Here is a 15,685-nt window from a genome sequence, read left to right as displayed (position 1 = left end):
GAAGTTCATTGAAAATGGTGACTGACAAACTCTTTGCATATTCCAAGGCTACACCAATTTGGTGCGATGGCTGCAATCATATGAGGCAGGTCAAGGCCAGGGTGAAATGACTTTTCTGGGTAAGAATTTTAATTAGCAAGCAGCCCAGTAATATCCATAAGCTGCTGAAAGTTAACAATTGCTACTGTTTGGAATTTATACCAAAGGGCAGCTTTTCCAACAATCCCCTTTCTCTTAAAAAGGAGATTAGACATTTATCGGATAGTCATCTAGTACAACTATTGCAATCCTTCTTCTAATCTTCTTAACAGGCCGCTAAGGAGCATTAAGGACACTTTTATTACACTTGTGGGAAATAGTCCAACTAAAACGAACCCAAAGCGGCTTATCTCCAGGCAAGGGCAGTACTTTATAGACTGGTTCAAAATGCCAAAAAGGCCGCTAGGATACTTGTTGATGGCATCTTTGAGGAATTAGTGGCAACCTGATGTTTCTTGATAGAAAATGTGTGCATCTGAAAATGTAGGTTGCCAAATTTTTCAATGCCTAATTTTGCCACCATCTTGAAAAATGGTGACCTTGTTCATCTTTCTGCATTTTTCAGACAAGCCAGCCTATTTATGGACCTACCGGTACCACAATGGGAAGTTGGCATTTTGTAAAGGAACCCTGAAAACGAGCGGAAACACTGGCTTCCAGACCAGGACAGGTCAGTGAAGCTGCCTTCTGCGAGCTCTGCTGACCTGCCCCATTCCGACCACTGCCATTATATGTCACTACATGTCTACCTATGACCTGGACCTCCTGAGCAACTCCTTAAGGATCTTTTGCCTTCTTAAGAGCCAACCTTCTTTCTTTTACCTTCCCCTTCCCAATAACGTGGGGTTTAGGCTGTAGACGTGAGGTAAGTGACACTCCAGATACTTTAGGTTTAACACAACAGTTTACTAGAATATTAAAACAACCAAATTACAAGTAAAGGTATTTAGTCAATACAGCTGAGTGAAACAAAGGCATTAAAAGAAAGTAAAAGTTGCAAAAATGCAAGTCCTTTACCTTAGCTGCATTTAGGCTTTTCCAGCTTCTTCTTTCTCATGTTCTCATAATTTACTGCTCTCTCTGTCTGGCTCTGTCCTCTCTTTTTATAGCCTCTTCCCCACAAACAGAAAGTATTGAAGAAATGAAACTTAATTGGAGAAATGAAACTTAGCCAGAGAAATAAAACTTAACCAGGAGATGAGACTACTTCTTTCAAGGATCCCCCCTCCCAACAGAATAACCACAGGCCTCTAAGGCCTGACCTTTTTAATTTGCCTCTGTAGACCTAAAATCTTCACACATGACAACCTCTAAATACCCTCTCTTGTTCTTACTATAAACAAAAGAGGGGGGAAACCTGCCCCATAAAAACCTGTGAAAAATGTACAAAAAAAGAATGTTTATATACTAAACAATGTGAGAACTATCTCAAAATAGGTATAAAAACTACCAGTACCATTACAAAATTAATATTAAAGGGAGTGTATACATGTTAATCTTTAAAACCCGGGGTGATAAGGGCATTTACTGCTTTGTTTCTCCTTGCTTATTTTTTAAAAAAATGGTTGTACAGGAAATGTTTCTGTTCTTCACTATATTCCACATTTCAAGTGTCATGTCCCACGTTGTTCTGAAAGTCTATTCCTCATTTGGGTCCCAGGAATTAGGATGTGTCAGAAAATCCCTTCAGTCAGTCTTGGGATGGGACTTTGTATGGATGGGACTTTGTATCCACTATCCAGAGCTGGCCATGTTTAAGAAATAATAACTTGCAACTCATTACTACGTTTTTGCTTCGCTTTCTTAATTTCTCCTAGCTCATGGGCATCAAACTGCCAGCCAGTCAAATTGATCTCTTGTAAAGAAACCAATTTGGTTATCATACGGGCCATCTCCAAGACTAACCGGGCAGAAGGCAGAAAGCCTCTTTGTCGGCTGAAATCTAGAAATGCCAACTTCTTGAGATTCAATAACACCTGTAAGACGGTAAGCCATCCATCACTTGTCATGCAATTCTCTGCTATGTCCAGATGCTGGAGATCTCCCAGGGATGTCTTCGCAAAAAGCTTACCTAGGGAAATGTTTTAAAAGACCAATTTCTTCAAAGTGGCTATTCAGGGCAGCATGTAGCATGTAATCTTCAGCAAATGAATTTTTAAAATGGCATTTGCTGAAATCTGGGGGCTGTCTAAATGCATGGAGAGCATTTAGCGTGTGTGTGTGGTGGCAGCCACCCCGAAGCTTTCCAGTGAAGATGCAAAGGGAAAAAGTCAGGGACTTTCCCTGGCTTCTTTCTCTGGAGCAAGGCGAGTACAGAGCATCCGCCGTCTAACCTCGCTCCAGAGTGGAGGCGTGGCTGGGTGGGTGGCGACCCCGATTGGTTGCTGTCCAGATGGGCAGAGGGTAGACTGGTGAGCCTAATGGCCTCTGGAAGCCCCATGCTGCCTCCTCAGTATGTATTGCTCCCCCCCACCGCACCAGCAACACCGTGGGGTTTGGTAGCAAAGCAGTGCCAACTTGGCACCATGAAGACAGCCCCCCAGTGTCAAGAAGTATCCCAAAACCAATGTTTTGCATCAAAAATCTCCCATACGAACTTCCTAGTACCCTGAGAACAATGGGAACAGTTCTGCTCCAACTCCCATCCTTCTGATTTTGGATTTTGTAGTGTTTGGAGCAAAGCCTTCTAAGTGCTGCCCCCATTGTCATGGAACACACTTCCCAGGGAAGCCCATCACGCCATCTTTCAGTACTCAATTTTGGGAAACATTTCTATTTTCTCAAGTATTTTAGTACTGGGTGTAAATATGAATTCTGCTGTAAAATTTATGAATTTTACATAATAAAATTCTCTGATATTATTATGTATTCTTTTTATTTTTATTGTTTAAAATCAGTCTCACACATTGTCCTTAGCTATTTACAGAGACAGAAATCAACAATAGCCTCAGTCTAGCAAATACAGACCACTGATGGAAACAGGTTTCCACAAGACACTTCGGAGAGCCAGCAATGCACCGGGGAATCCCTGCTGTTATCTCCAACCACTGATTGGAGAGAATAGTGGGGATCTCTCCAGGGGGCGTGGCTTGGAGGCTAAGCAACGCCCTCTGGAGGAATTTAAGGAGGCTCTGTGGGCTGGATGGGGAGCTCCATCGGCCAGTGCATCCCCATCTCTGTTCTACTATAATGTGCAAGTAGTGAGTTGGGGGAAACCACATCTAGCAAGTCAGTCATATATGCAGAATCTTATGCTTGGTCTCATAGGGATCCCTATGCACCCAACACGTGCAACAAATCAGCAACATGTGCACAACCTTCTGGATCACAGTAATTGTTTTGATCCAATATGCCAGTTTCCCCCAATCTGTTGCTCTCCGGTTGTTTCGGTCTACAACTTCCTGCATTAGCTGTGCTGGCTGGGGCTGATGGGATTTGAAGTCCAAAACACCTGGAGGACACCAGATCAGGGAAGGCTACAGTATGCTATCATATTAGATTCCTTAACTATTGTCTTTGCGTATCTCTCATTCTACTGGGCTGTGTACTTACCAAGAATCCCAACCTCAGAGTCTGTGATATCCCATTTCTTCAGCCCGAGTTTTGTCAGCTGCGGCATTCTTTCTAGCTGTTCTAGCTTAATGAGGCAAACATTCACTTCATTCATCCGGGGGAGCATCAGCACTTCCATCTTTGGTAAGCTATTTAAGCTGTCAACTGAAAAATAGTGCCACTAAAACCATACTGGTAAAACGAATGACAGATTTTTCAAATTCAACGTGCCTCATCAACAAATCATTGTAAATAATTTTCAGCAATTGCAATAAATAACATAATAATAAACAAATAGCACAGTTATTAGATTTTTGTGGTGGACAATTCTCATGTTCAGATTGACCATGGTTTGGCATTTATTTTAATGCCTTGGATCAAGGCATGACAGGGAGGTGTTTTCTCATATTATGCTTTGCAAGTGACATGGGATGGCTCATAGTGGTATCTGCATGTAGGAAAATGCATGATTATTGTGTGCGACAATCCTATGTCAATATAGTTTTCTGGCTACACACAAGTTATACAGATCCTGGGACATGGGGCATGTCTACATCAGCCCTATATCCCAGGACCATCCCAGGATCATTCCTGTGCATCCAAATGCCACACAGGGGATCCCAGGAGCAGGCAGGGATGATCCCTCCATTTTCCTGGGATATAACCCTTAGGTGTAGAAAGGGCCATGGTATACTTTGACATGATCTCGAAACACTAATCCTCTCAATGAATGCAGCATGCAGGTTGCAAATTTTACACATATAAGTTCATCGCTTCACGTTCGAAATGTGTCCTGGCAAGGAGAATGTTGGTGAAGAAGACCACTTGCAAAATGTGAAAACCAGGAAACAGAACACAAACTTCTGTCTATTTCTCCCAAGCCACTAAGGGTGCAGTCCACTGCATGAAAAAAGTCCTAAAACTCCAAGCATTCCCCAGACATCCACGCAGGCTGGGGAACGCTGGAGTTGTAGTCCAACACACCTGGAGGGCGCCAGATTGGGGAATTCTGCTTTAGAGTTTTCTCAGTGATAGTTGGTACATTTGTGGAGTGGTAAAAAAAAGGGAGAAGCAAATTCTCATGATGGTGAACTTTTTATTTGTAAGTTGAAGAGCCCGACATCTCCCTGCAAGTAAGATATGATATATATTCTTTTGAGAAGAAATGTTTTGTATGTATGTATTGAAATATTAATATACAAAGTATTTTGTCCTTATGCAATAAATTAAAAAATGGTTCAGACAATTTACATATGTGCATGGCCCCCTGTGGCAATATTAATTTTACAATAAGAATATATTTTTACTACTTGCTGTCCCTACCAGGTTTTGCAGTATGTATTTTAAATGTTTACAGCCCCCTGACGAAGACCTTGAAAAGATACAGGCTGAAACGCGTCAGGCTCTTCAACCTACAAATAAAAAGTTTAGCATGCTGAGAATTTGCTTCTCCCTTTTTTCACCTGATTTGGGTGCTTTTCTCCCTCTGTTTTTGATTTACATTTGTGGAGCACCCAGCGTGAAGGAAAGGCCAATAGCTTAGTGGCAGAGTGCATGGTTTCCATGCAGAAGCGCATGGTCTGCTTGCCGACCGGGTTTTTACTTTCTAGAATTTTACACAAATTTAGTCACAGAAAAATACATCAAACAAACAACAAACACTGGCTGAAAATGTGAATTTCCCCCATAAAGCTAATGCATTAAGACACACATTTTTTGGGGGGGGGAATCTTTGCGTTTTGGGGAAGATTTGCACATTTGGGGGGGGGATTTGCACATTTACTCAAATATATTGGAAATTGGGAAAAATCTGATGCCGCCAATGAGCAGACTGTAGAAAGACTGACACAGGACAATATGCGAAACACAGATGGAATGGATTTTACAATATCCGTACCAATGGTTCATGTCAGTTTTACATGCTGATATAGAGGTACCTTCCCTCACTTCACCAGTATATGAAGAGTTTCCAGCGTTTCCTAGCTCTAATTTTATTAATGATACATTTTTCAAAATATTTTTTAACTGCTTAGTGAAGAAATGTTAATGTTAACTTTTTGGTTTTGACTTGGTAAGTTACGATGCTATCTCTTTATATCTAATAAAATGACCAGCAGACTCAAACTGACCTTTCCTGAAAACACCAACAAATTATAATTTCATCCATACTAAAGACTCCTAACACATTACAATTTATTCCAACGTGTTCTCTGACTTCCTTATGAGTAAGACACCACAATGACTCTTAGGTTGCAATCCTATGCAAGTTTAGACACAGGAAAAAAAGTACTACAACTCCCAGCAATCACCAACTAGCCATGCTGGCTGGGGAATGCTTCAACTCAAAAGACTTTTTTCTGTCTAACTATGCATAGGATTGCTTGCTTAATTATTTTTACTTGGAGAAAATTTGTTTTCTTACCTAGTTGGCAAAGAGCTTCTTTTCCAGCATCTCCCAAAAAATTATCAGATAAATCAAGTGCATAAAGTTTCGATAAATTGCAAATATTCTGGACTATAAAATAAATGTTAAAAAAAACAATTAGTAAAGTTGCCTTTATGTAGATAGCACAGTGTAAGAAACTGGAAAAAGTCTTTCATCTTTAGTCTGCTATATCTATGAAATGTTTCTTATGTGCTTCTTCCCTCCACACACATCTGCATTCTCAGTCAGCAGCATTCAAAAAGAAGAAGAAAACTTGTGTGCCCATGTGCAGATTAATTTTAGGGCACCTTTACATTGCAGTGCTAAAATTAACCCTAGCGCAGTTTGATCCAACTTGTACCTGAATCTATTCTTGCAAATAATATGAAGCCTTTCATGCAGCACTATAAATGGCAATATCTCACTGTTTAAACAAATAAAATAATAATAACGAGAGGATATCCACAGTTAAAGACCAGCACCACGACCACTACAACACACGTAAGATAGGAAATTGATACAGGGCTATTCAAATGGAAATTACTCATTAATTTCCCAGTTGATGTATCAATAAGAAACAATAAAGCCAGTTGAACTTGCAAAAAGATGTGCTTCATTTAGAGCTTTTCTAGACTAGGCTTTTATTGTGCAATCATAATTGTCCACTCATGGTATTTGCAGGTCCTTCCTGGGCTTCTCCCATATTTTACAACCAGTATCATTTTTTTCTTAACTAGGAAAGTTTCAATGGCATTATAGAAGCCTTGGGAAACAGTGCCACCTCGTGGCTGTGAAATGGAACATATAAAAAGTCAGAGAAAGAAAAAACCCAGGAAAAAACACACGTCTAAAGAAGCCAATCTTAATCGTGCCAAGAATCCGGAAGCAGAAGCCTCGGTAAACATGTGGGTTAAAAGCCTGATGCAGTAAAGCAATTAAAGGCACAAGAAACATTAAAGCCTTAACAGCATATCATCCACACCGGACAGAAAGGAGCTGCAACTGCATTTTATTAATACTCGCTTCCCCAATCATCTCAAATCAAGTCAACAATTTGAATATTAATAGGAGGTGGATGTCCAAAAACAGTGAATAAACATATGATAAATGTAGTCTTTGTTGTTTTAAAATGAGAAAAGGCTCAGTGGTAGAGCAAACTGGTGGCTATGGCAAAAAGGTGGAGCAGAAAAAACACTAAAAAAGGTAAAACAAAACCAGAAGGTGCCAGGGCCAATGCATGGCATCTCATGTTCAAAAGATCAGGTCATGGAAAGGTCTCTGGATGAGACAATGAGGAGCTGCTGTCAATCAGAATAGATAATATTAGGCTAGATGGGCAAATTGTCTGCCCTGTTGTAAGGTTGCAAGGTTAATGCAGAAGCAGTGGAGGCTGGTGGGTCTGATTTTGGTGGGGCTGTGAATCCATTCTGGGTTTCAGTCAGAGCCAACCAGAATTCTAAAGGAGCTACCCAAGGTGCTAAACATATCAAGCTTTGCCACCTTGGATAGGTCCTTTAGTGTTCTGGCTGGTTCTGACTGAAACCCAGATTGAATTCACAGCCCCACCAAAAATCGGAGCCACCAGCCTCCACTGTTTCAAAGTTGAACAGTTGATGCAGATTTTTTAAAAGCATTTTTTATTCTATACTGCAGGGGTAGGCAGCCTGGTACCCGCCAGATATTTTGGGACTGATGGGACTCCAAAACATTTGGCAGGCACCAGATTGCCTACCCTCTAGTTTAGTGTTTAAAGGGCTGCCCTTTGGAATTGTGCTTATCCTGGAATTTGTAGTTTTAATTTGTTTTATTATGTCATTTTTGCACATCACCTGGAGAATTCTTGTTATTGGGCAACATATAAATAGAATATGCAAATTTAACAACAACAACATGGTAAATACCTAGAATTTCCACAGCAATCCCAGAAAGGCAGCAATTGATTAGATGAATTTCTTCCAGATCTCTGAGGCAGAAGGATATTGACTTTACTATATGTGTCATTCCATCTCCAATATCAGTAAGATTATTCAACTTCAATAACTGTAGTTTTTTCAGGTTTTTTAAGCCTTCAGCTACAAACAAATTCAGGAAAAACAATAAAGGTTTTAATCTATTATTTGATTATTGTTGGAACAAATGAAAATTATTTATTTTAATCTTTGTAAACCACCCAGAGAGTGTCAGCTATGGGGCGGTATAGAAATAATAGATTGCATAGTTGAATATTTAACTGTTTATTTATACTAAGCTTTACAAATTAATATAAAAAAACTAAGTACACCAATGTAACAACAAGGTAAAGGGAAGGGAGAGAAAAAGCAAGAGGGAGAATGAAGGAATGTGGCACTTAAAAAATGCATATGCGTGTATCAGCTAAAGTTCAACAGAAGACAGTAGGGTAGACCTTGTGAATATTATGATGAATCCAGATAAGATGAATAGCATTGCAGAATATTTTAAGAAAATACAAAGCTACCTAATTTTTTAGCAGTGGCTTCATTCATCTTGATGTTGTCAAAAGTAAACTTTTCCACATTGACAAGGCCGGGTATTCCATCAAGAAGACCTCCAAACAAAAGAGAATGATAAGTTTAAGTAGCATGTAACAGTTTTATGTATATAACAATACAGTATAGCATGGGTGTCATAATTCTTTCGGTCTGCGGATCAGTTCCAGTTTCAGAGATGCTCTCAGGGGCTGCTTTCTAGCAGTGGATGGGGGCCAAAGGCAAATGGGGCAGAGCTAAAATACCCCAAATACCAGCACATTGTAGCTTAAATATGACCTTTCCTGAAAACATCAATGAATTAGGATTCTAGTAACGAAGACTTAGAAGAGGCATGTCAACCTTTATAAAGGGGGAGGGGGGCATGCAAAAGCATGTCCCGCTTGTGGGTTCCTGGTCGACAGCTGGCTGGCCACTGTGTGAACAGAATGCTGGACTAGATGGGCTCTTGGTCTGACCCAGCAGGGCTCTTCTTACATTCATATGTTCTTACGTGCCTGGAAACCAGTAGTCTGGTTTCCTCTTCTCTTCTGCTGCTCCCAGACTGTGGAATGGCCTGCCAGAGGAGATTCGTCAACTTGACAGTCTTTTAGAATTTAAAAAAGCAATAAAGACTGATCTATTCCGGCAGGCCTATCTTGTGAAATTTTAGAATGTTTTTAGGATGTTTTAAGGATGTTTTAAAGAAGTTTTAATCATGTATAGTATGTTTTTAATGTGTATTTTATATCGTGGTTTTGTACTGGTTGTTTTATACTTTGAATGGTTTTGGTTTTTGTGAACCACCCAGGGAGCTTTGACTGTTGGGCGGTATAAAAATGCAATAAATAAATAAATAAATAAATAAATAAATAATAGGGGGAAAGGGGAGCACGGACTTCTGGGGCACTCCAAAGGGCCATATTGGAATCCTAGGCAGGTCTGAGGTTGAACACTCCTGCAGTAGAGAATCAAGGATGTTAACTGTATATCGTTATTATAATGGCTTTTTCCTCTTTTTACAAGTACTGCCTGAATGTCCAACTTATACTGTTTTGTTTTGTGCTTGAGAAAGGCAAGTGATGTTTACCTTGTATGCCTGAATCCATTCCTCACAGAAGAGGAAGGTGATGGTGGATGGCTGACAGTACAATCCTGTGCATTTCTATTCAGAAGTAAGCCCCACTGAGTTCAAAGGGGCTTACTCCCGGCCAACTGTGTATAGTTTCAGCCTAAATATACTGACAAGCTACTAGTTTTGCTGTTGGGCTCTTTTGCTACAGAGGGGAAGAGCTTGCCACATTCATCCCACAGTGATTCAACCAGTGACATCACCCATCATTGAGAAGAATCTTCAGGCGTGAATAATCCAATCATGGAGGTCTAGTCCACAGAAACTACAAGTTCTTTCTTGCCTCTAGCCAATCATATATGAGAGCTGGTGCAGCAGTTAGAGTGTTGAACTGGGAGTTGGGAGATCCAGATTCCAGTCCTCCCTTGGCTGTGAAGCTCACTGGGTGACTTGGGGCCAGTCACTGACTCTCAGGCTAACCTGCCTCATAGATGTTGTAGTAAAGATAAAATGGAGAGGAGAAGGACCATGTAAGCCTCCTTGGGTTCCTTGCAAGAGGAAGAAAAGGTAGGACATAATAACTAACTAAATAAAATATTTCCTATTGAATACTAAGACAAATATGACTAATTTTGTCAAAGGTTAGAGCCTATTTTGAAACAGAATCATCACTAGACAGTCAGGAATCATATCAGATCCCTATTGCTGTGTTCCTTGCACAAATAGGCAGAACTGAGGGACCAGTAGTAGCATTCTGGGCCAGAAAAGGAGGCAAAGTGTGAGATACTGCCACCGCATTGTTCAAAATAACCCACATGAAAATTGCTCCCTGCTGTTACCGAAGATGGCATAGTGTGCTATCTCCAGTATTTGAGGCAATAAGCCTGTGTGCACCAGTTGCTGGGGAACATGGGTGGGAGGGTGCAGTTGCTCTATGTCCTGCTTGTTCATCCCTGGCCAATGGCTGATTGGCCACTGTGTGGACAGACAGAGTGCAGAGTTCTTATGTATAGTTACATCCCGTCACTCAGCAGTAGTGGGAGAGATGGGACTGCTCGGCTCATCTCTATTTGGCTCATCTTCATCTTGAGCTACTTACATGAAAACTGGTCATTCTAAGAATATTAAAACTGGTGCCTCAGTTTGCTTGTTTTCCTCTACCCTCTGCCCTTCTCATCCCTTTTCACTTTTGGGTTGTTGTCTTTTAGGCTGTAAGCTTGAGGGCAGAGGCTGCCTTGTTTGTAGGCTGCTCTTTTCAGCTGAACTGTGAAGTAAAAGGGGGTTTAAATAAATCAGTAATAATAAATAATCCCAGAACGAAGTTTCTTCAGAGATATTGGGAAAGGGTGAGGGAAAAGGAAGGACCCCACATTGGCCTATGGCGCAGAAATAGTTTTATCTGTTGATAATGAAGTGAGGGGGTATTTTTGGACAGTTCCAGTAAGCTGCCTAGTTAGCAGCCCTTTTATTTGAACCACAAAGTACATGTTGTTTGTCAAAGGTATTACCCACATACCATCTAGACTTGCATCCTGCAGATCTTTTAACTTTATGGTTTTCAGTAACATCATTTTGGCTATCTGTTGCTCATCTTCTGCAGTAAGAGGTGTCGAATCCACAAAAAGGTCCTGCAGGTTTGTACAGCTATAGAGGACTTCCCTCAGCTTTCCTGTGATGCCAGGACTTCTGCTGATATGAAATCTGAGCCTTGAGGCAGAGCAACATATTTTTTCCAGATACTTAACATCACCTTTTTCTAATTTGTTGAAGTCTTTCAGTGTAATCTCTAAAGAATTGAGCTTTCGTTCCCAGCTGAAGAATAAGGAGACTGCCTTTTCAGGGATGACAGTTTTCAATAGAGTCGTTTTAGAACATTCTTTTCGCCCATCTTTTGCATCCTCACAAGAAGAGCTGCCCAAAAAATCTAATTTAATGAGTTCTAGCACACTCACACAATTAGAAAAGTATTCGAAAAAACCACAGACATATGTAGGAATGCTTTGAGTATTTATGTAGAGGTTTTTGCCATGGAAGAATTCCTCAAACTCCTCTTTCACGGTAATTTCAGAGAGACTTTCATAGAGGAAGCTAATGGCACACTCCACAAACGAGTTTCCCAAAGTTGCAATTACTCCTTCTTCTTCTTGAGCGTTTTCTTTGTTTTTCATGGGTTTTGCTTCTGACCATTGATCAGGGAGAGAAGGCAATATAAAAAGACTGCCATGCTGATGAATGATTGATAGGTGACTGATAACTTTTCTAGTGGCTTCAGCTGATGATCCACAAGTATACAGGAGTAAACTGTGGTAGGTAGTAATAATATCTGAGATGCTATTAATTCTTTGTAGGTAACTATTTCCCCTTGTCACGTCCTCATCCCTACGGGATATTAATAGCCTGGAAAGTCTCCTGCCTGCAACGTATTCCTGAAAAGACTTGTGAAAAAATCTGTATACTGCTGTTAGTCTCTGGGCTGAGTACTTATGCATGAGGCCTGTAGCTAACAGGACCTGTTCTTTCACACTGGAGAAATCCTCAGGGTAAAAATTAACTTTGCGTTCAAAGACTCCGTCTAAGGCTAAATTTCCACAGTGGATTATGCTTAGGCGAAAATGTTCATCAGGTATCTCTTTGGTCTTGTACTTGTTTTTCCTCACCATCAAATCATGTAGTGTGGAGAACAGAGTGGTTTGTGTGTGTGGATTAAAAGTGGTTTCTCCCATTTGGATGGCACAAGCAATAACCACAAACAAAGGGGTCTTCATCAGGTTGTCAAACTGAGAGCCTGTTTTCTGAAAAGTGGAATCTGTTTTCTCCAATTGAGACAACAGGCCCTCAGCTAACTCTTTTCTCAATACATTTCTGACTAGCTGTTTTGCACTTTGCTCAGATAAATCACCTGTCTCGGCAATCAGTGACCCAAACAGCCTCAGACTACTAATCGACTCGGTCCTTGTCGTAACAATGACTGTGTTTTTGAATTTATGGTTCTCTTTTATCAGTGATTCTATTTCTGGGCAGCTCTGGGATTGGAATTCATCATACCCATCTAACAGAAAGAGGGCTTTTTCTCTTAGCGAATCTAACATCTCCATAAAGTCCTCTTTGCATATCCTATATTTCTTTTTAAGAAGCTGTTCACACACTGTCTCATACAATCCTGCCTGGGCCTCACTTAGCTTGATAAAGAAAGAAAGCTTGAATTTCATCAAGGCAGGATGATCTCCATTAGCCCAGAGTAAAGCAATCTTCTTCAGGAGGGTCGTTTTCCCTTTGCCAGCTTCTCCTTCTATGATACAGGGATTTCTAAGTTCATCTAAAAGGGCATTTAAAGAGAGCTGTCCCAGCCGAGCGTTATGGATGTCTTTCTTCCAAAGCAAGGTATCTGTATAAGTCGTTGTCAGATTAAAGATGATGTCAATTTCTTCTCCCAATGGATGGAATTGTTGGAAAGATGGACGACTATAAAAGTCAGTTAAATCCTCAACCAAGCAATCAAAGTCTTCTGGCGTCATTTGCCCAGCAGCACCTAAAACAAACAAAATAAAACAAGGACTATCCAAAGGCAATACCAGTAGGTCCGTGATTTGACAGTGAAATTGCTACTGTGGTGAGATAGAGAGCTGACCTGCACTTGTTTGTTGTTGTTTTACTAGTTTTTAGTTGTTTCCAGTCCCAAATTTGAAGTGCTAGTTTTGACCTTTAAAGCCCTTCACAGGTTAGGACCAGGGTACCTAAAGGTCCACATTCCTCCATATGTACCTTTATGTACATAAAAATCTTCAGTGGAAGATTTGATTAGGCAGGTGGCTACCAGAAAGAGCACCTTCTCAGTGGTGAAATGCTCTCTCCAAAGAAGTTTGCCCAATGTCTACTTTATTGTCCTTCCAGCAACAGGCAAAGATCTATCTATCTATCTATCTATCTATCTATCTATCTATCTATCTATTCCAAACTTTTAAAATGCCATTTTAATCCTGCTAGTTGTTTTATGCTTTTATGTGGTTTTATGCTGCTTTCGTGACTTTTAGCTTTTCGTTTTGTCTTTACCAGATGAAGACCTTTTTATTCTCTCAGTATTTTAACAGTCTATAAATTAGTTTTAACTTTGCTGTTTTAGATATGTATTTTAAATTTGTATTCCTGCACTGCTGCTGATTTTATTCTGGTTGTGCTTTTATGTTGTATTTTATATCATGATTTTTATACTTGTTGTTTTATACTTTGAATGGTTTTAATTTTTGTGAACCACCCAGGGAGCTTCAGCTATTGGGTGGTATAAAATGCAATAAATAAATAAATACATTTCCCTGTGAGGCTGAACAAGTCTTTCACCATTTTGTAGAAATCAGACTGTCCTGGGAGTTGTGGGACTGTTCTACTTACCGTATCCTTGTAGATTCTGAAAAAGGGGGAAATCAATTTTCTCCAGTGCTTTAACCAAAAGGTCACAGGCTCTTTCACCTTTTTTCAGAATGAGGTATATCAGACGTCTTGAAGCATCCTGTCTAGTTTTCTGGCAAATGATGATATCTTTTTCTTCATCAGACAAAACAGATTTTGCAAAAAAGTCATCTGTAATTTGCTTGACAGTTGGCATCCCCATTCTTTGAATAAGTTGTACACTATTTGTCTGTATGAAATCCACTGAGGAGAAAGAATGCTTCATATCTGGAACTGTTCCTGACATGATCAAATCAGCTAATCTGTTGCACAATGAACATCATTAGTTTGACTGCAGTTCAAATCTTTAAGATTTACCTATCAAAAATATTTTGAGAAAAATAAGGCAGATACATTATTGGAATATAAAGCTTTTGGTGAATGAGAACGTAAATTACATAGTAACTCCTAACAAGAAATATTAGCACTGGATTAGATAGTTCCTGAATCTGAGAACCACTTTGAATTTTTATGTCAATCTGAATTTCAGAATCACTTTGGATTTTTATATCAATCTGAACCTAAGAAGTTAATAGATTCACAGATTTCTCTGAATAGTGGGAGGAAGAAAGCAGGGTGCATTTTAAGAATCAATACCATATTGCAGCTTTTGGATGGAAATTGCTTACTTTTACAGATGTGAAGTTTTCAAGTCAAGTCATGCAAAAGGAAATATCATAGCTAGGTTGAAGTTCAGGAAACTTCACACTGTATCTTTCTCTATAGTCAAATTAAAAGTATAACCAATCAAAACATATCCATCAGAATCCAGTGTTGAAACCAACTAAAGTACTTCCTTGTTCTTTCTGAGAGGGAAGAGAGGTGTCACAGAAAGAGCAATATTTTAACTTAAGACTGACTTTTAATGGACAAAAATAAATAAAAATTGCACACCAGGTTTGTGCTCTCTTAGACATCACACACTTCTTCCATATGCCCCCAAACCATAGAGTTTGTGACACAATTATTTGCCAACCACGAAGGGCTATCCTTGGCATCCCCCAAACAATTGAAATGGATGGAGGGGAAGTATTCAGTTCAAACCACGTAGTTGCCCCCTCTCTGTCTGCGTAATGAAGCCCATAACAATTACACCAAAAAACAGAATGCACAAATGCCCCGGGGTAAGCAACGCAGTTTCCCCTTAATGTAACGATACCCTCACTTTACAGGAGAGAGAGAGAGAGTGAGAGAGAGAGAGAGAGATGCGTTGGGAGAGACATGGGCCACAGCTAGACCTAAGGTTTATCCTGGGATCATCCAGGGTTCGCCCCTGCCTGAGCACTGGATCCCCTGTGTGTCACCTAGATGAACAGGTTTGACCCCTGGACGATCCTGGGATAAACCTTAAGTCTAGCTATGGCCATGGTAACAAAAAAGGCACTGTGAATATGTAAAAAATGCCTTGCCTTCAAGTAGCCACAGGGCACCAGCAATGGGTGGGGTGGGGAAGCGACTTACTCCTCTGCTTGAAGAAGTGTCACGTATGCATATATGGAAGCCTCTTCTCTCCCTGCCCCTTTCTCAAGACAATTCACAGATGCAACTAAAAATAACCATGAAGACATTTAAGATGCAGTTGTTCAAAGAATACCCATTTCTAGTTACATTTATTCAGAGAACGTTAATCTAAGTATCATTGCCAAGGCATGCTTGGCATGTTAGAAA

General features: G+C 40.1%; 1 protein-coding gene across 1 annotated transcript; it reads right to left on the bottom strand.

The window, feature by feature from the left end:
• Positions 1–1,465: 1,465 nt before the first annotated feature.
• NLRC4 (NLR family CARD domain containing 4) lies at positions 1,466–14,270 on the bottom strand. Its single transcript, XM_063124270.1, has 7 exons — positions 13,961–14,270; positions 11,091–13,103; positions 8,493–8,582; positions 7,918–8,088; positions 6,014–6,106; positions 3,592–3,756; positions 1,466–2,110 (listed from the first exon to the last, which is right to left on the bottom strand). The coding sequence occupies exons 1-7, from the start codon at positions 14,262–14,264 to the stop codon at positions 1,794–1,796; spliced, it is 3,153 nt and encodes a 1,050-aa protein (XP_062980340.1). The 5' UTR covers positions 14,265–14,270; the 3' UTR covers positions 1,466–1,793.
• Between the last annotated feature and the right edge of the window lie 1,415 nt (positions 14,271–15,685).

This window comes from Elgaria multicarinata, chromosome 4 (assembly GCF_023053635.1).
Source record: "Elgaria multicarinata webbii isolate HBS135686 ecotype San Diego chromosome 4, rElgMul1.1.pri, whole genome shotgun sequence".
NCBI classification, from domain to species: domain Eukaryota; kingdom Metazoa; phylum Chordata; class Lepidosauria; order Squamata; family Anguidae; genus Elgaria; species Elgaria multicarinata.
The sequence above is the reverse complement of the archived record's forward strand: the minus strand, read 5'-3'. Positions and strand labels throughout refer to the sequence as shown.

What these genes read in the sequence shown, in the direction of transcription:
- NLRC4 (XM_063124270.1), bottom strand. Translation starts at nt 14,264, where the DNA reads ATGTCAGGAACAGTTCCAGATATGAAGCATTCTTTCTCCTCAGTGGAT. An exon ending in GCAGGATGCAAGTCTAGATG is followed by an intron (nt 8,583 to 11,090) that starts GTATGTGGGTAA and finishes TTTTGTTTGGAG; the next exon opens with GTCTTCTTGATGGAATACCC. An exon ending in AGAAGCTCTTTGCCAACTAG is followed by an intron (nt 3,757 to 6,013) that starts GTAAGAAAACAA and finishes ACTATTTTTCAG; the next exon opens with TTGACAGCTTAAATAGCTTA.